The sequence below is a fragment of the Odocoileus virginianus genome, chromosome 14 (genome assembly GCF_023699985.2).
Source record: "Odocoileus virginianus isolate 20LAN1187 ecotype Illinois chromosome 14, Ovbor_1.2, whole genome shotgun sequence".
Classification (NCBI taxonomy): Eukaryota; Metazoa; Chordata; class Mammalia; order Artiodactyla; family Cervidae; genus Odocoileus; species Odocoileus virginianus.
The window spans coordinates 44,784,143-44,806,783 of NC_069687.1; the positions used below are offsets into that span (position 1 = coordinate 44,784,143).

The window sequence follows — 22,641 nt, forward strand, 5'->3', positions numbered from 1 at the left end:
GCGTCAATTAGTGTCTGGAAAGGACAATCTGGCGATGTGTGTTAAAAGCCCTTTATTATGTGCCTAACCTCTACTGACCTAGCAATGTCACCTAGAAGAATCCAAGGAAGAAAACCAAAGACTGCAGCATCTATTGAGTGCTTACCACATACAAACCCATGTGTTAAGAGCTTTATGCACATTCATATATAATCCTCAGAAACACTTGGTGAAGCAAGTCTGTTATTTATTCCCATCTTACCAATGATGAAACTGAGGTTCAGAAGTTAAGTGAATTGCCTAAGGCCACACAGTGAGTAAGTGGAGATGCTATACCCTAAACTTATCTGTCTGACTCCACAGTCCACACTTTCAACTGAGAACACGAGGATGTGTACTGCAGTATATAAGGGAAAAAGATGAGGGGACTCAGTGTTCACCAGGGGAGAACTGATCAGGTAAACTGTGGCATCCATAGAAGGGAATACTCTGCAGTCATTAGAAATGATGACACACATTAGGGAAATGCAAATCAAAACCACAGTGAAGCACCACGTCACACTCACTACTATGATCAATAAATTTATCTATCTGTAACTGTTGGTGAGGATGTAGAGAAATTAGAATATTTGTATATTCATTATGGGATTGCAAAACTGTACAGCTGCTGTGGAAAAAGTTTGGCAGTTCCTCAAAAAGCTAAACCTAGAATCACCATATGACTAGGAATTCCACTCCTGTATATACCCAAAAGAAATGAAAACAGGTACTCAAATAAATACAGATGTACGGATGTTCATAGTAGTGTTACCCACTCCAAGCTCACTCTGCTCGCCGCCAAACGACAGGCCAATGAATCTGAGAGACGAGGTGTTGAGGAAAGGAAGAGGCTTTAATCAGGGAGCCAGCAGATCAAGAAGATGACAGGCTAGCGCCTCAAAATAACCATCTTATCGCATTCTGGATGCCAGGTTCTTTTATAGATCAGAGATGGGGGGAGGTGAGGAAGCAAAGTAAAAAAGCCATTCGTCTTGCAAACATCTCCTAAAATGGCAAGCCTCAGGCAAGGGATGTGTTAATTTCTCCCTTCCTGCCATCCACAGGTGGACAGGGTTCTGAACAAAGGCACGTTAGTTTAACAGTCAGGCAGAGGGGCAGGATTCTGAGGCAAACCATTCTGTACGATATAATAACAAATTGACAGGGAAGCCTGGCGTGTTGCAATCCATGGGGTCGCAGAGTCAGACGTGACTTAGCAGACTGAACTGAATAATAGCAAAAGCAAAGAAAAGCAAGTTAAAGAAACAATTCCATCATGGGGTCAGAACTGGCTTCCTCCCTGAACCGCTGTATTATTCATAATAGCCAGAAGGTTGAAACGGATAAACAAATTGAGGGCAGAAGTATGTGTGCAGTGGAATACATACATATTCCTATATAACAACATATATATATGTGAATATTACTCATATGAAAAGAAGTACTCATAAAATGCTAAAATGTGGATAAACCTTGAAAATACTATAATTTTAAAAAGCCAAAAACATATTGTATGATTCTATGTATGTGAAATATCCAAAATAGGTAAACTCCACAGAAACAATAGTTTCCATGGGTTGGGGAAGAAGGAAATGGGGAGAAACTGCCTAATGGTTATGGAGTCTTCTTTTGTCTTTTTTTGAGACTTCTTTTGTGATGATGAAATTATTTTGAAAGGAGACAGAAGTGGCGGTTGTACAACATTGTGAATGTACTAAAGGCCACTGGATTTTTCACTTGAAAATGTTTATTTTTATGTTTTTATATTTTATGATTTCACTTCAATTTAAAAACTTTTCAAGTAGAATAAAATTCAATAAAACATGAAAATGCTTACACTCTACTAACAAGTGAAAAAAGGACACTATACAAGAGTATTCCAATATGGTCCCACTTCCTATTTATAAAAGAAAGATGGGAAGAAAGAAAATATGCGAGAACATTTAAGGCAGAGAATATTGGTTTTGTTTGCTTTTTTTAGTGAGTATGTGTGAAAGTGATCTTCCTTCCCAAAGGCAGACAGGCAGTTGCTTCATCTGGCAACAACTCTCTCCCCAAGGCATCAAAAGGACAGTGTCCTTCCCCAGAAACAGAGATGTCAGGAGCCTGAGGCCTCCGCTGATGTGAACAGTGTCGCTTGGGGTTGATTTTTTTGCCTTTCAATTGTTCTACCCTGTTCTTGTTTTTGAGTAGGAACAGGAAAGCTGAAAAGCAGGAAGGAGGGAGCCCGGGAAACATAAATCAGCCGTCTCCTGCTCCGAAGTCTAGACAAGGGAGCAACAGGGAAGGAGCTGGCAGGAGCAGACCCCCAGGGAGAAATGTGGCCCTCTCAGATTTTCTTCTTCCTACTTCTGGGTTACTGTCCTCCAAGGAAACCAGAGAGTCAACTCAACGACTGGAGAGGCTCATCTGCAGGCACAGGGAGACTGGGTGGTGGGAATCTCTTTCTGACTGTAAGGCTCCTGTCTCAGCAAGAAAGACAGCGGGCTTCCCTGGCGGCTCAGTGGTCAAGAATCCTCCAACCAATGCAGGAGACACGGTCAGATCTCTGCTCCAGGAAGATCCCACATACCGCAAAGCAACTAAACCCACACACCACAACTACTGAACCTGTGCTCTAGAACCTGGGGGGAGCCGCAACGGTCGGAGCCCACTCGCCTTAGAGTCCGTGCTCTGACAGGAGAAGGCGCTGCAATAAGAAGTCCGCACGCCGCAACGAGAGAGTAGCCCCTGCTCACCGTATCTGGAGCAAAGCCCGTGCAGCAGGGAAGACCCAGCACAGCCAAACAGAATTAAATTTTTTTAAAAAAAAGAAGAAAGTCAGAGGGGCACGTTGTCCCTGTTTTAACAGAAATTGAGACTTTTCATCAATTTCTCTATTTCTTAAAGCCTTCAAATGATTCAAATATTTTCAAATGCCATGGGAAAGCAAGCCTGTGGGCCCCATCCAGGCTGTGGGTTAGGTCTGCACCCTCTGCAAACACCAGCCAAGCCACCCTCTCCCTTCTCGGTGGCAAGGAAGAAGGCAGCCACCATATTTGAAGATTAATTTGCACCAAACATGATGCTCTTGATCCAAGGTTTTCTTGGAGCCCCAATTTAAATATATAAAAACAAAATAATCCTGAGTTTAGAAGAGGGAAAATAAAGAAGAATATGAATATGTCAAATTGAATATGAATTGAATATGTCATATGAACATGAAAAGAATATGTCAGCTAAGAAAAATGATTAAGAAACTTCACACTGACACTGAGCCATGTTTCTCTGACTTGTCCACTGTTACTCTCACCGTACAGTTTCCCCATCTGGGATGCTTTTCAACTGTTCTCTGCAGGAGCAATTTCTAGCCTTGTGGCTGGGATCAACCAGAACACCTTCCCGAAAATGTTGATTCAGTAGACTGAGTCGAGATCCACCCGCACCAAAATGGATGGGCACCATCCAATTCACAAGGGGCCCAAATGGAGCAAAAAGATAAAGGAAGGGCAAATTCTCTTGCTTCTTGAACTGAGATATCCATCTTTTCCTGCTCTCAGATATCAGAGCTCCTGGTTCCTAGACCTCCAGATTCCTTGACTTAGTAGTCTCAACTGCAGTTCCCCAGTTCTCAGGCCTGTGGACTTGCACTGAACCATACCATCAGCTTTCCTGGTTCTCCAGCTTGCAGATGACAAGGTTGTGGGGTTTAGCTTCCATAACCTCATGAACTTGTTATCTGTATCTCTACTGGTGTCTGTGTCTATGTCAATGTCTATATCTATGTCTCTGTCATATATCCTATTGATTCTGTTTCTCTAGAGAATCCTTATACAATAGTGGCCCCCTAAGATATGCGGGTCCTAATCTCTAGAACCTCTGAATGTTCCCTCCTATGACAAAGAGGTTTTGCAGATGTGTTTATCAAGGTCAGGACCTTGAGATGGGAAGATCATCTTGGATTATGTGGGTCACCCCTCCTTCTAGAAGGAGGCAGAGGGAGACTTGACCACACACAGAGAAGGAGAAGGCAATGCGACCACAGAGGCAGAGGCTAAAGTGTTGCTCAATCAAGAAATGCTGGCTCACCAGAAACTGGAAGAGGCAAGGAACAGCTCCTCTCCGAGTGCCTCTGGAAGAAGCAAGGCCCTGCTGACTCCGCTTCTGCCAGTGAAACTGACTCTGGACCTCTAGCCTCCATCACTGTCAGAGAATACATGAGTGCTGTTTTAAACCACGGAATTTGTGGTAATTTACTACATCACTCATTAGAAGCTAATACTTAGCACTCCTTGTGCTTCCATGGCTCACTGTGTGTGCTTCCAATAGAGCCAAACCACATTTTATGAATAATAACAGTGTTCATTGAGTGCTCAGTATGTGCCAAGCACTGAGATAATTGCATTAGAGGATTGTTCTTTAAAACTTCATCACAACACAATGAGATAGGTACAATTACTTCCCCCATTCTCCAGAGTTGGAAAGTGAAGGCTAATAGGCTTGAACAAGATAACTTGAGCAAAGACACAGTGCTGACAAGTAGGAGAGCCAGGATTCAGGCCACCGCAATTGTACGCAACGTGATGGCTTCTGCAGCATGCAGGGCACAACCTCATACTCGACCAGGGCAACCTGCAGTTTCAACTCACAAAGCCACTCAGTCTTCAGTCCCTGTGCTTTTAACATCTCTTCTCATGCTGTAGTCTCAATGTCGGTGTCTCTCCCCTCTTCCTCCACACAGTCATATTGAAATCCTAACCCCTAAAGGTAGGTGTCAGTAGGTGGGGCCTTTGGGAAGTAAATAGGTCACGAGGGCAAAGTGAAAGCGTTAGTCGCTCAGTCATGTCCAACTCTTTGCAACTCCATGGGGTGTAGCCCACCAGGCTCCTCTGTCCATGGGATTTTCCAGGCAGGAATACAGGAGTGGGTTGCCATACCCTTCTCCAGGGGATCCTCCCAACCCAGGGATTGAACCCAGGTCTCCTATACTGGAGACAGATTCTGCCATCTGAACCACCAGGGAAGCTCAGATGGTAAAGAATGGGACTAGTGCCCTTATAAAAGAGGCCCCACAGAGCTGTTCAGCCCCTTCCACCATGGGAGGGCACAACAAGAAGTCTGCAGCCCAGCAGACAGCCTTCAGTTGGCCACAGTGGGACCCTGACCTCAGACTTCTAGCCTCCAAAACTGTGAGAAATAAAATCCTATTGTTTATAAGCTGCCCAGTCTGTGGTGTTTTGTTACAGCAGCCCACACAGACTAAGACGGCTCATATTTCACTTTGCTGATTATTTTTATGTCCTCCTACTATATCAGCAGTTCCTGAAGACCAGAGACTCTGTCTTTTCTCTTACTAGCCTCAGATTACAGGATTATTTACTGGCATCTAGGAGTGCATGAACAAATGAATGAATCTCTTTCCTCTGAGGCAATTAATCCTGAAAAGGCACAAGGGATTTAAGAAAGAATCTAGAGGCAGGGAAATAAGCTATCTTCTTTCTTTCTTTTCCATTAAGAATGATTTTCAAATTGGACAGCATATAATAAACAATTCTGCAGAAACTGGAGAGTGAGATAAATTAAGCAGTAAGTACTCATCTATGCATTTTAAATAAGTTCAAAAAAAAAAAAAAAAGTTCAAATCTCTGGGACCAGATAAATGAAACCTCAGAACACTGGCAACACTTCCAGAATGGACACTGATTAGTGATCTATGATCACAAATGAGAAAATGCCCCCCAAATTTAGATAGACAAATGTTTTTCATGGTTTTCCAATAGGAGGACTAAGTCACTAGAAATAAGTAGTAGCAGTCCAGAAGGCACAAGGCTTATTGGATCCATGTAAGGCTGAATGAATCCCCCTGCAATATACTACAGGGGAGTTGTCCCTGGCCTAACACTGTTCAATTTGTTATTAGTGGTTTGAATGGGAATTTATCAAAATTATTTTTCCCAAGTTGAGAAGAAAGTTAAAATATTAAAAATATAAAGCCTGGGACAAAGACCAAAGTCAGCAAAATTCCATTCAATAAGAATATGTGAAAAATCTTCCCATTTAGATTGTTTTCACTGCACAGGCCTAACGTGGGAAAGAACTGATAAGAAGTGAAAATGACAGGCAGTATTAGACAACCACCTCCAGAATATGAGACAACAATATAACGCCATTACTTTGTTTAAGGAGTACAATTTTAGCTCTTATTAAGGGAAAAACAGCGTCCAAGAAAAAAAGCAAGCAAAATCTTATTATCTCTGCACGAGTCAGAACTCGTCTGGAGAACTGCGGCCAGTCTCAGAACTGTTCTTTTAAAAGGAGATGGACAAGCCAGGATTCAAAACTTGATTTTATTTGGAGGAAAGAGACCACAATAATAGGAGATCAGGGAAAACACAGTAACAGAGTGACACAAGAATGGGGTGAAGGCACCTGGGGTATCTAGTCCAGAGGAAAGAAGGTCCAAAAGGAACTGTATTCTTTATTTTTTATCGGTTGTGCCACACAGCTGGTAGGAAATTAGTTTCCCCCACCAGGGTTCGAACCCGCATCCCAGCATTGGAAAAGTCCTGGAACTGTCTTCTTTAAAGGGAAGCAATTTGTGAAATAAAAGAAAAAACATATTTTTGTATTGCCTTCATGTGACAAAACTAGGACTGACCCCGCAAAACTAGGACTGACCCCTGATGCATGGGAGGAGGCAAATTTGTATCCCACACAAACAGCCATTCAAAGAGTTAGAACTCAATCACTGGTTACATTTTGAATATATAGTTCTCAGGCAGCCCCTCCATGAAGGACATGTGGTTTATAAGGGCACAGATGAACATTTTTTTGAGTTATGTGTTTTAATGTGTTTTTTAATGTTTTAAATTTTTCAATGTTGATAGAAAGTTTTCCCTTATGAAAATTAATTTGAGTAAAATAAATGATGATTTGAACCAAAAAAAAAATTAAGTCATTAACAAATGGTATGCAAACAGGGCAAAAATCAGAGATGGTATGCAAATAACTATAGCTTAAGAAACACTGCTGTAGACTGTGGTATTTCATCTTCAATGTTTTTTAACTTTTGTTTCTGGATCTATCTCCTGCTGAGGAAATGCCTGTCACATAGTTTTAAATGACTCAAGTATTTATTAATAGAGAGGAAGAGGAAGATAAGAAAAACAAGACAAAGAAGGGAAAAGGGATGAATGACTTGATAGCCCAAGCACATCAGTGTGGCTTGTTTACCTTTAGAGTTCACATCATATTGACACTAAATCGGGAGGAATGCAGGGCACCAGGGCCAAAAAATAAATAGGATAGAGAGGTTAAAAATAAGGTCAGGAAGTAACAAAGTGAAACAACTAGGAAAACAGAAACAAATACATATCTAGTGATAAATAATCTGACACACAAATATTCAGTGGGTGGGGAAGACTTAGACATCTCAAGGAAAGACATGCTGGTGATGTCAGGATCTTTCTAGAACCCAGTGGCAGAGACAAAAGTAACAAAGATGGCCCAACAGCTCTCCAACATATCCCCCCAACCACCCTTTCTCAGCCTCTGAATGTCTGCCCCACCACCATCCTCACCACCACAAGCCAAACACAGCAGTCCAAAAAGACATTTCAAATTCAGGCCCTCAATACTATTTCAAGTTAATCATGAAGACCAAAATGTTTATCTTCTTCTTTAACGTCTTATGCCTCCTTGTCCTAGCGAGCAGCACTACCCAAGCAAAGACTGTCAAGATCAGATATCCTTAATTCTGTCTTGCCAACACCTGCCACTAGGGGCTCCAGAGTGTCTTTAGCGTCTATGCCTTCCTTTCTATGTCCCTGACCAAGGCTGCCTTCCTTAATAAATTATCGTCTCTCTGTTTGACTTGCTCTGCAGACTCTGACCCCTTCCAAAGAACTTCAGTACACATGGCCAAGGTTTTGGTTGTTCTTCTCCACTCCCTCCCCTCTTCAGACCCTTATAGTGACTTCTTATAAAATTGTCTCCTGATGAATAAAACCCCTTCACCAGAGGGGTAGTACTGTCGTATTCACCAGCAGTCTGACCTTTCATGTTTTCTCCTAAGTAAGCATATTTTGTCTATTACCAAAAAAAAGTAGTTTAATGTCTTTACAATAATTTTGCTTATGAAGTTGAACGTTCTAAATTCTAATTTTAGCTGTCCCTCTTATTAGTTCTGTGATAATGAGGGAGCTATTAACTTCTTCATATTTCAAAGAATTATTACATAAGGTCTGTAAAGATCTTTACATAACACACGATTCCCTTTAACATGACCATATACATACTTATGTATTAATATAAAAAATTTCTTTCTACAAATATGTTATTAGAATCATGTGTAGTATAAAGCTCTTACAAACGTAAGTCATTTCTTTAGCACTTGGTTATTTGCTTCCTTATAATTATTCCCTAGTTGTTTCATGTGTTTTGTGTCCAAACTTGATTTCATACTTGTGTGAAGCTGCCTGCATCACTTACACTTTATGGTATCTTCCACAGTGCCTGAGTTGATTAATTAACTGAGTCAGCTGGCTTTAGCCCATTCTTAGCCCAGTAGCTTCCCTTAACCTTGACCTTCAACCTCGTCAATCTCTTCTCCCCCTTTTGGAAGCCTTCCTAGATCTTCTGAAAGAAGGTCAGTGGGTTTTCTAACATATGATCCCCTATGAAGAGAAATTTAAAATATGGATTTATCTATCATCTGAAGATGATCTCAGTATGGACAGAACATGTAAGTAATGATGACAGATCCCCAAAAAGCTAACAGATGATGAAATCAAATATATACAGAGAAAGACTGCCAAATGAAAAACGGAGAAATTTTTAAGATCCAAAATCTGTGTTTACCACTGTCTAGGGTGGGAATTCTCCAAATTGTTGTCTTGAATGTTTGGTTAATGGGCCTCTATGAATACTTATATATCATAAATATATATCTATATATGTATATATCATGCTCCCAAGCCTTAAGAATCATAAAATTAACCTACTCTGATCTGATTTTGTCTGTGACAAGAGACTTACTTAAGCTTTCAAAGTCATTTCCATATAAAGTGAATTTTCTGGTCAAACTAACGTAAAACATCAGGTCTGCACAACTGTTATATTTCTGGTTGTAAAAACTAGCATGGTGGCTTCTACAGCAATTTCTTGCAAGTTCATACAGCATAATGTTGGCCTTCTCCAGTCCTTCCAGCTCCAGATCACTCAATGGGAGATTCTTAGAAAACAATGGACTAGAAGCTGTCATAACGACTTCATTAAAATTATATCACCCTCTGGGGCCCTGCCTGGGAGATAGGCAGTTAAGACCCTTTCCAGAGTTCTCCCTCTGTCCCCTGTCTCAAAGCACAGTTATAATGGGATGGATTTACATGCTTCAAATTATAGCAGGTTCTGTGAATTAAATTTTAAAACTATTTGCTTAAATAGTCTGAGGAGTTAACGTAGCTGCTGTAGACACAGACATGAAATACGTTTAGTGTGGAAGATACAGGGAAACGAAAGAAGCTTGTTGCTCTGTAAACCAGAAAAAGATTAAGGTCTAAAGTTTCTCAGACTTAAATGTGCTCTTGAGTCATGAGGGAATCTTGTAAAAATGCAGACCTTGATTCAAAACAGGCTGGGATGAAACCTGAAATGCTTTGTTTCTAACAAGCACCCAGGTGATGGCAGCGCTACAGACAAGGACCCGAGTTGGAGGAGGAAAACCAGAGAATTTAAGTTACAGATAGCAGTGTTCAGATGCAATATAAACACAGGGGCTTTATCTTTTTCAATGACTGAGCTAGAGAGCACCAAAATAATATTATCACAGTTAAGTGACAGAATACCTTTTGTGTACATTTTTAGTTTTTACTAGAAATTTTATTTACAAGAGATGAGTTTTCTTTTGTATCCATTCTTATCAGGGCCCAAGAGTGGGAGTGAAGTGGTTTATGGTCTCTGAAGGTTTATATGCCTCAGCTGTGGGCATTGCTCAGCTGCCTCCAAACACACACAGCCCAGGAGCAGGGCTGGCAGTCACTTTAGCAGTTCCTCTAAATCTCCAGAGATCTAACAGCAATGGGAAGGGACTCTCAGAAGCTTCTCAAATCATTCCATGCACTTTCCGCAAACTCACCACAACATCAACAGTCAGGCCCTGGTGGAACAAAGCAACTTCATTCAAAACTTGCTATGTGTCCTTTTTTAAAGATGGGCATTTTTTAAAGATGGCTAAAGAAACCATGGCTTTCAGGATATGCAGCCTTCAATTCCCTTTCCTTATTTGCTCCTAAAATTGTCAACAGTTAGGCTTCCCATAGAAGGTGGCAGCCACAGAAAAAAATGAAGACAAAAGATGAAACAACTAGATGATACACCCAAGGAGAAAGGTGGGGGGGGGGGCAGGGAGTTGGGGGGAGCAGTGTTTGCCTTTTGTATAGAAATATCTTCCCTGGCAGCTCAGTTGGTTAAGAATCTGCCTGCAATGAAGGAGGCCACCAGCAATAGCCGAGACCTGGGTTTGACCCCTGGGTCAGGAAGGTCCCCTGGAGAAGGAAATGGCAACCCACTCCAGTACTCTTGCCTGAAAAATTCCATGGACAGAGGAGCCTGGTGGGCTACAGTCCATGGGGTAACAAGAGCTGGGCATGACTTAGTGACTAAATCACCACCACCACCATTTATTTAATTATTAAAGTCCTGCTTTATTATAGACTTAAGTTTTTCCCCATCTAGAGTTTTCAGCCCATTGGTGAACCTTGAAATAATTTTGAAATCAAAAGCAGGCTGTTTTAAAAACACAATAGAAAAAAAATTTAAAACAAACAAACAAACCACAATAGACCAGGATGTGCTGCAGTTCAAAGGGGAAACCTCATTTAATAAAACTTCTCAGGTACACCTGTCTGTGTGTGTACTGAGTTATACCATAAAGTGCATTTCTTACTATGCACCATAACCAAAAATTTGAAAACTCACTGAACTATAGTTTGTTTTATGATAGAGGAGGGTTTTTTAAAGACATCAGTGTTTTTCATCTGTTTATTTTTACTATATTCACCTGGCACTGCCTTAGCTGCATGAGGTCTGAGCAAGTAGCCTTTTCAGATATTTCACTGCCCTTTCCACTATAAATTCCTTGAACTTACAGTATGCTTAAGCCATATGACTTTATATACATATAAATATTAAATTCCTACCGATTAGGTGACATACTAATAGACCAATTTAATTGAAACTCTGAACTACTGGGTATTAAAACACCCAATCCGCTACATTCAGCCAACTGCTGGAAGTACTTTACAGCTTTTAAGATACAAGGGCACCATCTTCTGGTGAAATATTTTCTTTGCTGGGCAGATATGAAAGAGCTACCAAAAATGTCATTTTTCGAGCAAAAATTACAACTGACATCGTATATACATTGATATTTTTAGAACTTTTTACTTCATTTAGGAGTTTGCTCCATCTCTGAGAAGGAGCTTTCTATTCCCCAGCAGTGACAGGAGCTAGTCTGTCCTTCCTGACTTTCCGTTAAGCGAGCTGGTTTCAAGTTTCAGCTCCTCCTTGAATTCCAGCTTGCTGAGACTTTGCCCTAGAATCATCCAAAATGGAGCCTCTCACAGCCTACCCTTTGAGATGTTCAGGGCCCAAAGCAAAGGCATTTGCAGTCTTGCTGTCTATGGTTCTGTGCACAGTAATGCTATTCCTCCTACAACTCAAATTCCTAAAACCTAAAATCAACAGCTTTTATACCTTTGAAGTGAAAGATGCAAATGGAAGGGCGGTTTCTCTGGAAAAGTTTAAAGGCAAAGTAAGTTGCACTTTCTGATTTTTCTATTGTTTGTCCATGTTCTCTGCTTATTGTTTTAACATTCCATTTTTTACTGTTATATATTCATGTTATAATTTAGTCCTCAGAGAAATGTTATCAGTATATCACTTTAGCCATCAGTGCTCTCATGGTTCATATATTAATTGATAACTGATTATCTTAACTATTTGCTTTAAAATGTTTTAAGTGTTGGATTAATACTTTAAATTGTTTTGGAAATTCTAATAGTAACGTGATTATGGAGTATGCCATATAATGTGAATATGAAAGTATTAACTCCACAATCTAACAGCATTAAAAAGCTGCTAATCATATTTTATGTTTTATTTTTAAAAAAACTTTCATGAGTACCTAGAGTCGGACACGACTGAAGTGACTTAGCAGCAGCAGGGCTTTATTAATGGTTGTGATCTTTCAGAGTTTTAATTCAGGCATTCGGGTTATGATTTTCAGTAGAATTGGGGACATCTACTGTATTGAATAAATTTCATAAAAATATGAAATAACCATCTATCAAAGGTTGTATTCCTCCAAAATGGTTTAGGGTTTTAACTACTTGCAAAATTTTTTTTTAATCTTTTATTTGCTTTACTTTCCGGTTGGATTTTTTTCTTTTTCCGGGAGGTTGCACTAGTTGTAAACGTGGCTAGTGACTGCCAACTCACAGACAGAAATTACTTAGCACTGCAGGAACTGCACAAGGAGTTTGGACCATTCCACTTCAGCGTCTTGGCTTTTCCATGCAATCAGTTTGGAGAATCGGAGCCCCGCCCAAGCAAGGACGTAGTATCTTTTGCAAGAAATAACTTCGGAGTAACATTTCCCATCTTCCACAAGATTAAGATTCTAGGATCTGAAGCAGAACCTGCATTTAGATTTCTTGTTGGTAAATATCTACCTTGCCTCACCAATTTAATGTTTTTAGTTGCTTTCATTTTTAAAACAAATGTACTAGGACCATACTTTCCTACTTAATTTTAAATGTCTTAGTGGGAAAGTTTTATAAAGCTATCAAAGAGCTAGATTCTCATCCTCTGTAACTTTCTAGAAGTTATGCTTTCCTAAAATCAATGTTTTAACTTCTTGGATGGCAAAATAAATCTACTACAGTGTATTTTATTCCTTATTATTTTCCCAAAGAATGTAGTTTAAGCTCTACACATCTCTTATCAATATTGCTGAGCATTATTAGTTAAACTAATCTTTCTGGTTAATTTTATGTTGCCTTATCTGAGATATTATCCTCAAGGGTGAATAACATCTCAGTTTGCCAGGTGGTTTTTGGTAAAACTCAAAATAATACATCTTGATTTTTTTTGGAGGAGGGTAGTGTTAGGCTCAGAGGAGGCAATGGCAACCCACTCCAGCACTCTTGCCTGGAGAATCCCATGGACGGAGGAGCCTGGTAGGCTGCAGTCCATGGGGTCTCGAAGAGTCAGACACGACTGAGCGACTTCACTCTCACTTTTCACTTTCCTGCATTGGAGAAGGAAATGGCAACCCACTCCAGTGTTCTTGCCTGGAGAATCCCAGGGACGGGGGAGCCTGGTGGGCTGCCGTCTGTAGGGTCGCACAGAATCGGACACGACTGATGTGACTTAGCAGCAGCAGCAGCAATGTTAGGCTACCTCTGTAATTAAGCTAATTATGGAAGTCTATTTAAGGATTTTTTTCAGCATAAAGGTAGTACAGTATTGTGATTAAGAGCTAAGCTTTAGCCCCAGCATACCTGGGTTGAAATCCCTGCTCTGTTACCTTTGCTGTGTGACTCCAGGCATGTAACTTAACTTCTCTGTGTCTGTTTCCTCCTTTGTAAAATGACATCAATAGTATCTATCCCTTAAGATTGTTTGGAGGTTTAAGTGTGTTAATAATAAAAATAAAGTACTTACAGAGCTTCCACTGTGCCAGGCCCTATTCTAAAGGACATTCATGTCCTCTCATCTAACTTATGTGGATGACTGCCTCAGTCGTTTCCACAGCAGGTAATTTGAATCTTGCTAAAACCATGACCTTAGCCAGGCAATCAATCTTCCAATCCAACAAACTGGCTAATGATATTCTATAATATTTAAGTATGAAAGCAGAATCTTCCAAAATCACTGTATTCAAATTTCTAGGGAAAGTCAGCATAATGCCTAACACCATCAATAACAACGAAAGTCAGGTCTTTATTCCTTTTATTTCCAGGATACACTGAGGTGAAGAAAAGCCAGACCATGTGCCCGTGTAGTCACCTCTCAATTATAACAGTCAAATACTTGAGCACAATAGCTCCTAGGTTCTTCCCCTTTGTCACTAAAAAAGAAACTCCACTTATCCCGTCTAATCAAAAAGGTAACAGTGATTTAAGGTTTCCCTAAAGTGAGATAAAGCTACAAAGACAAAGACTATGAAATGATGGCTAAATGAAAATTAGATCTTTTAAAATTGGCCAAAATAGATAGTAACTGATCAAGTGATCACAAACAAGATGGCTCTGTACAGGTGTGCAGGTTGTTCACTGAACAGGAATAGGAGTCACATGGGGGCTGAAACCCAGGCAAATGAAAGGTATGTGCCTAGGGACTTCCTACCTAGAAGAGTATCTTTTTCTAATTCACACAAAGATACTGGCTAGAGAGAGCCCTGCTCTGATGAGTGTTATCTTTTAAAATACATTTTCCATTATAGAAAAAGTCTATTTTTCAGAATGATTTTAAAACTTTAACCAATTAATATGATGCTCCTACCAAGTCAATGATGTTTGAGCTAATCAGCAATACTCCTAATAATGAAATAATCAGTGTACATGCTTGGCATAGTATGCAAAGTATAGCACACATAAGTAAACATTAGGCTACCTTTTATTTTTTTTTAACCTATGCTCCCTTATTGGTTCTTTCCCCGGCATAAACAAAGGATCCCCCAACTCTAAAAACTCTAAGCAGTATGTTCCTTCTACCTACCTCATCACTAACCTCTTTGAAAGAATAGCTGACATTTGGTTTCTCTGCCTCCCTGTCTGTGCTTCCTTCTTAGATCACCGTGTTTGATCTCTCATTCCAACAGCTCGCCTGAACCCAGTGGGTCTCAGCCTATGACTTCTACTCCAGCTCCTTCTCTTCTCTCCAGCTTCCTTTTTTCCATCCACCCTTACCTCTACTGATCCTCAGCATTCTGCCACATCCACCTGGGCTCTCCTCACTCTGTCCCCTTTCCCTGGGTGAGCTCTAGCTCCTAAGCTCCAAAGCCTCCTCTGATGGGGTGTCCCACATAACTGGAATCCCCTCACGTACAAAAATGAACTTGTCATCTTACTCCTAATATCTACTTGCTTTACCTTGTCCCCTATTTTAAGAGCATGAGCTCTTCTAATAGGAAGGTCTAGATATCAATCCGGACTCTACCATTCACTAGCTACGCAACCGTGAGTCTAGGCCTCCATTTTTCTCATCTGCAAAATGGGGATAATAATAATAGCCAACCTTTTCAGGGTTTCTATACAGATTAAATGAGAGGATCCATTTAAAGCACTAAGCATATATTCCTAGGCATATAATAATTATTTATATTTTTCTCATGAAGTGAAGTTGCTCAGTCATGTCCGACTCTTTGCAACTCCATGGACTATACAGCCCATGGGAATTCTCCAGGCCAAAATACTGGAGTGGGTAGCCTTTCCCTTCTCCAGGGGATATTCCCAACCCAGGGATCAAATCCAGGTCTCCCACACTGCAGGCAGATTCTTCACCGGCTGAGCCACAAGGGAAGCCAATTTTTTTTCTCATACTAGTCAATAATAATGCACACAAATCCTGTATGATATAAATAGAAAAAAGTTTTACATTTCTTACCTAAATTAAGATTTATCAAAAGGATGTCTACAGTTATTTAGCATTCCTTACTATGTAATACGTAACAATATCAAAAACATACGTTTACTATGAAAAGCAATTCATACATTCATGTTACCAAAGACCATAGAGCATCACTTTATCTTAAAAAAAAAAAGTGGAGCAACTGAAAGTTTCAGCTAGTGACAAGGTAAATTTTTAGCAGTTCAGATCAACAAATCTAGTTGATTTCATTTCATGATTCTAGTTCAGTACAATCTTTGGTAAAGTCACCAAGTATACAGACATCTGATTACACAGACTTTGAGTTTGTTTGGGTGTTTTGCTTTGTGTTTAGTTTGGTTTCGGAAATGATGACAATTCTAGAACTTGATTCCAAAGTTGTAATTTTTGCAAATACTAATATGAAAATCTTGACAAAGAATAAAATTTTACTCATGAAAATATATTCTTATATTTTAGATTCTTCAAAGAAGGAACCAAGGTGGAATTTTTGGAAGTATCTGGTCAACCCTGAAGGTCAAGTTGTGAAGTCCTGGAGGCCAGAGGAACCCATTGAAGTCATCAGGCCTGAGATAGCAGCTCTGATTAGACAAATGATTATAAAAAAGAAAGAGGATCTATGAAAATGCCATTGAACCATTATATGGCAATAGTCAGAATACAAAAATGTCTCCATGAGGATTTGGTCCCCTTTTAAATTAACTCTAACAATTAAATATGGCACTGAAGGATAACTTTTCTTTTATGTTATCTTGTTAGTGAGTAGTAATGAATGTCCACAGTACAGATGTTACCTAAAGCAAAAATAAACAGCAGCCAATGACTCTAAATGAAATATATTAAATACTTCATCTGACCACACTAAATAATTCAGAATACCAATGTGCTTCAATATCCTATTGTTTCACTTGACATTTTCTAGGATTGTACTTGATGGAAATGTCAATACACTAGACCATTGTTTGAACTCAAGATACTGTGTGACATTTCCAGAGTAACTGTAAATGATATTTTTATGTAATGAAAGGCAAAATAAACATTGAAAATGTGAAATATACATAGATTCTAATCCTTAAGTATTTTTGTTTCACATACAGAATTTTGTTTGTTAAGTACAGGATCATGGTATGTTTTACTATATCCAGCCAGATGAACGTCATTTAGTCGCTTGGTCATGTCTGACTCTTTGCTACCCCATGAACTGTAGCCCACTAGGCTCCTCTGTCCATGGGATTTTTCAGACAAGAATACTGGAGTTGGTTGCCATTTCCTTCTCTAATCCAGCCAGATCAGTTCAGTTCAGTTCAGTCACTCAGTTGTGTCCGAGACTTTGCAACTCCATGGACCGCAGCATGCCAGGCCTCCCTGTCCGTCACCAATTCCCGGAGTTTACTCAAACTCATGTCCATCGAGTCGGTGATGCCATCCAACCACCTCATCCTCTGTCATCCCTTCATCCTCTCACCTTCAATCTTTCCCAGCATCAGGGTCTTTTCCAATGAGTCAGTTCATCGCATCAGGTGGCCAAAGTATTGGAGTTTCAGCTTCAGCATCAGCCCTTCCAATGAATATTCAGGACTGATTTCCTTAGGATGGACTGGTTGGATCTCCTTGCAGTCCAAGGGACTCCCAAGAGTCTTCTCCAACACCACCATTCAAAAACATAATTCTTCGGTGCTCAGCTTTCTTTTTAGTCCAACTCTCACATCCATACGTTACTGGAAAAACCATAGCTTTCACTAGACGGACCTTTGTTTGCAAAGTAATGTCTCCACTTTTTAATATGCTGTCTATGTTGGTCATAACTTTTCCTCCAAGGAGCAAGCGTCTTTTAATTTCACAGCTGCAGTCACCATGTGCAGTGAGTTTGGAGCCCAAAAAGATAAAGTCAGCCACTGTTTCCACTGTTTCCCCATCTATTTGCTATGAAGTGATGGGACCAGATGCCATGATCTTAGTTTTCTGAATGTTGAGTTTTAAGCCAGCTTTTTTACTCTCCTCTTTCACTTTCGTCAAGAGGCTCTTTAGTTCTTCTTCACTTTCTGCCATAAGGGTGGTGTCATCTGCATGTCTGAGGTTATTGATATTTCTCCCGGCAATCTTGATTCCAGCTTGTGCTTCATCCAGCCCAGTGTTTCTCATGATGTACTCTGCACAGTTGTTTATTAATGACATTATCATTTAATGTCAATATAAATGACATAACATTTGAAAAAGCCTTGATCATTTTCAGTATTTCTTATTTTCCAGAAGCAACTCAAATTCCACCATTAAAATATTAACACTTGAGTCAGTCTGTATTTCTGAGTGAAAATTCCAAATGTAAGAAAAAAGCCATAAGTATATGATTATTCAGCTTGATTCCTTCAGGTTAATTTTGGTTAATTCCTTACAGGTTTTGGTTAATTCCTTACAGGTTAATTTTGGTTGCTAATCTGGTCAAACTAGATTAGCCATTTGGAAAGAATTCAATGGTACATCATTCCCATGACTATAATAAGAATCAACTCCAAACAGTCAAAACGATTAATGTAAAAAAAGGGAGTGAGTGTAATTACATGAGAAACATCAGAAATCACTGAGTCTGTTGAGAATCACAACATATTTTTTCTCCCAAAGTCCTGATCTTTATGTTTTGTCAGCCTTCTAATTACTAACAAAGCAACCTTTGCCCCATAAATATATCTTCATTTCATAAAGGAATTAAACAGGAATAGTGGGGTGGGGGAGAAAAAAAAGTAATAGTGGGGGCAAAACAATGTGAAAAAAGTCATGTAAAATTTGGCTAAGAAGGAAAACCAAATCTAAATAACTGAATTGACTCTCCAGTTCTGACCTGATGAGTGAAAGTGAAGATTCTTTTTCATGATGAAATCAGCAATGCCCACCTGAGTATACAATTCTGCTACAGCGCTTAAAAGTTCTTAAACCAAATATATCCTGGAATACCTTCTGCTTCAACATATATGTCCAACCCCCAGCTCTAAATGGATTTAGTAAGCTCTCAGGTAGGGGTGAAGTGTGGTTCCCCTCAGGTCAAGGGGATCTGCAGGAGCACCTAAAGAATGGCAGTCAGTGTGTAAGCAAGCCTGCTTCTCCCTCTCACCAGCAGCAGGGCCTTCAATCAAGCCACTATTTTTCAGCTTTCTCACCTGTGAATTGAGTATGGGGGGGGGTGGTCAAACTGAACAAAAAGCCCCTTCCAAATTACCAAGGTGTGTCAAGTGATCAGGAATCAGTACTAACCTATTGTTGAAGAAATGGAAACCACCTAACCAGTCTATCTGTCCTTTGCAAGTGTGCCCCCAAAAGCTTTTAAGCAATTTGAATTCTGGGCCTCTAAGCAAAACTTTATCCCTCAAGTGCTGCTTCTGGAACATTCTTGCCGTATACTCCCACTTATGACTTCCATGAGCTCACAGCAGTGCTGTGGGACTGCTGGGGTGTTTATGTGCTCACATCAGGGTATGTGCAGCACTGCAGAGGCTACACAGACACCCCACTGCCAGACAGACGAGAACTGTCCCGGAGAACACAATTCAGATGTCCATCCTGCCCCAAACCACTAGTTCTCTCCAAAGGTATATAAAGTGGGTGTTTCACTTACGTATCTCCTGACGTGCTTGCCTCATTCAGTCTGCAGTCTACTCCAGATTAGACTAGATTCTCTCCTCTCGCCACTCTGAGGATGCAGGGAGGGCAGGCGGGGGTTTGAATGTGTGACATGTGGGGGTCCATTCAGGGTTACGGCGTCCAACCAGGCTGCGCTATGCTGTGTGCTCAGTTACTTCAGTTGTGTCTGACTCGATGTGACCTCTGGACTGTAGCCTGCCAGGCTCCTCTGTCCACGGGATTCTTCAGGCAAGAATACTGGAATGGGTTGCCGTGCTCTCCTCCAGGGGATCTTCCCGACCCAGAAATCAAACCCACATCTCTGGCATCTCCTGCATTGCAGGCGGGTTCTTTACCCACTGAGTCACCTGGGAAGCCTGTCCAACCAGGCTACGTGTGGTAAAAGGGAGGAGAGCCATTTGCTCATGTGCTGCTGCCCCGACCTCAAATGTCTCATGAACACTGCCAGCAAAAACACAGAGGAAAAAAAACTGCCTCTTTCCTGAATTGAGCATAAGCTCTATCTCAGCAACAAAAAGTCTGGGACATAAACTGCTACAGGCTGCCTGACTGAGAAGGATAACAGAAAAATAGTAGGTAAAAGAGTATTCAGCAGTTGCCCTCCTGACACAGACAAAATCTATTTTACTTTTAGTGGTTAATAAGTCATTGACTTGAAGTTCATTTCAGTTTGTTTGGGAAGTTGAGAGGAGTACTTCCTACTAACTCCTGATCATCATCTAATGGCAGCAGAGTGTGCGTTACATATAGCAGAGTGTGCTGGAGATTTTAATAAATATGAATAGGCCAGAAATATTCCCGAGAAGTTGTAGTTCATTTTTGAAATTGCATACTAATTATAGTGTACCTATAGCATGTACGTGAAGTTGCTCAGTCGTGTCCAGCTCTTTGTGATCCCATGGACTGTAGTCTACCAGGCTTCTCCTTCCATGGGATTCTCCAGGCAAGAGTACTGGAGTAGGTTGCCATTTCTTTCTCTAGAGATAGCATGTATATATGTACATAAATGTAATTCTTAATAACTATAGTATATATGGGCTTCCCTGGTAGCTCAGTCAGTAAAGAATCCACCTGCAATGCAGGAGACCCAGGTTCAATCCTTGGGTCAGGAAGATCCCCTGGAGAAGGGAATGGCTACCCACTCCAGTATTCTTGCCTGAGAAATCCCATGGACGGAGAAACCTGGTAGGCTACAGTCCATGGGGTCGCAAAGGGTCAGGCACGACTTAGTGACTAAACCACCACCATGTAACAATCATACAGTGGTGACTCATGAATGCTTAACAACCAAATCCCTAGTGGAGGAGTTCCAATTTGCGGCATTTCCAATTTCTATGGCGTGAATACTTGCACATAGTCTATTTTAATCTACTAATGGTTTCATAACTGGTTTGTAAAATTTCTAAAAATTTAGCAATTGATTCTCACCAACTAGGACAAGCCGGCTCTAGCACAAAAAGATTTAAATCAGACTTAATCAGGGTATCATAAGAATCTCCAAAGAGAAAAAGCTGAAGCAAAAACATAACATATATATGCCTTCTTGTTATCACAAATATACTATTTTGACAGGTTATATACAAGTGTGGATGTATATGCAGTTACTGAATTATGAAAAGCTGCTAACATTTTAACTGTATACTCACACTATAATGACCTAACTGGACTGCAGGTACTTTCAAGTAGGAAAACACTCCAGTAAAAAATAAGAAAAATATATATATACAAAATCTAAGAAGAAAAACAAAAACTATTTTTCTGTTTTCTTTAAACATAATGACTGTGTTTCAAGACTGCCCATCATGAGCTGGAAAATCCTTAGTGATCCCTGTACAAAATCATGTGTAGTCCTGACAACATGTCCCTTCGAAAGAAAAATGTCAGGTTTAGGTGGAGCTAACATGGTGACACTCTATATTTATCCCTCAGCTTGACTTCATCTTCCTCGGGGAGCAATAAAATTCTACCAACTGTTACATCAAGAAACTAACACGTCACACTTCTTTCCATTCTTCACATACCCTCTTTCCCTCTGAACAGTTCAGGCCACACTTCGCAGAGGGAAGCCTTCTCTTTTGGGGACAGGGGCTGCTGGGGGAGGGCAAGTAAAGAGCAGTGAGGAACTAGGACATTTTCCAGAGGGTGTGATGGGAAGCAATTACATCCTCAGCACCAAGGGGGCTGCCGCAAGAGAAAATACCCAAGAAAAAATACTTTGAACCAATGTTGCCTGCCTCCTTCTTCTTTTTCAACCCTCTTTCCTCTTCTCTTCCTTTGACATCCCAAGTGTGATCCCTCTCTTTCCTTCTCACTTCTATGGCAACATTCTCTTTTTGAATTTATACATACAATCACCTCCTTACCCACTGATCTCATTTATTTTTACTGCACTCCATTCTTTCTTCTTTCTCATCATCTCAGTAATAGGAACAACTATGTCTTCTGTTTATTCAGTACCAATGTTGGCATTTTATGTCTTGCTCTTTACAAAAATTTTTGAAAAGTGAAACACAAAGGACCAGCCTCCTAAATTTAGTAGGTTTTATTTATCAACAGGTCAGTGATTGTCTATAGAAAATAACATATTGAAATTTAACCTTAAAAAAACAAGATGAAAACAATATTTACATGTAAAGGATACTTAAATTCAAAGATGCAGAAAATGGAATGATACTAGGCAACAACAACAAAGAGATAAGATTTGAAAGTAGCAAAACACATAAGTCAAATTATAGATATCGATTTAACCCATGGTTCTATCTAAAAATATTTAAATATGAATTTAAATTATTTTACCAATAGCTTATAATCCAATGCAGTAAAGAATGTGATGCATTTCTCACATCTCATTTAGGGTGAAAATAATTGACCAAACCAGCAAAGTCAGTTCCATGAACTTGCTGCAAATGTCTACACGACCACAGTGTGTCAGGGACCCAGCACAAACCTGAAACTGCTCCATGGGTCAAAATGTGCTCCAAGGGAATGAGAAAATATTTAAAATTATATTGAATGGTCAGTTCTTCCCCTTTACAAACTAAATCTCATGCTCTTTTCTAAACACTGTATGAGTCTGTATTTTACAGAAAATGAAGACTGGAGACAAGTCTTCTAAACAATTCAACCCCTTCCCCCAGCCCCCCTAAATCCCCAACTTTCTTGATATTCAAGTGAAAATGTTTTAGTTGACTGATTCATTTGGCAAGTTACCTAAATTCTTCCTTTAGCTGTATACACACATGGTAACTGAGACCTACTCTAATGTCAAATTAAGAAACTAATTATTCAAAAGGAATATTGAAGACTTAGTTGAAAATTGGAGGAAACATTTTAGTTTTT

The 22,641-nt window shown here is 40.0% G+C and overlaps 2 protein-coding genes across 4 annotated transcripts in view; one reads left to right on the forward strand and one right to left on the reverse strand.

Moving 5' to 3' along the window:
• The window catches only part of CDC20B (cell division cycle 20B), a 62,494-nt gene that overhangs the window by 37,127 nt on the left and 2,726 nt on the right, over positions 1 to 22,641 (reverse strand). The gene's annotated exons all lie outside the window — the stretch shown is intronic.
• GPX8 (glutathione peroxidase 8 (putative)) lies at positions 11,564 to 16,726 on the forward strand. 2 transcript variants are annotated; one of them, XM_020897128.2, is made up of 3 exons: positions 11,564 to 11,809; positions 12,455 to 12,716; positions 16,129 to 16,726. In XM_020897128.2, the coding sequence occupies exons 1-3, from the start codon at positions 11,606 to 11,608 to the stop codon at positions 16,290 to 16,292; spliced, it is 630 nt and encodes a 209-aa protein (XP_020752787.1). In that variant the 5' UTR covers positions 11,564 to 11,605; the 3' UTR covers positions 16,293 to 16,726. The 2 variants fall into 2 exon arrangements, with proteins under 2 accessions (XP_020752787.1, XP_020752788.1); XM_020897129.2 differs by lacking the exon at positions 12,455 to 12,716 and having other exon boundaries at positions 16,129 to 16,280.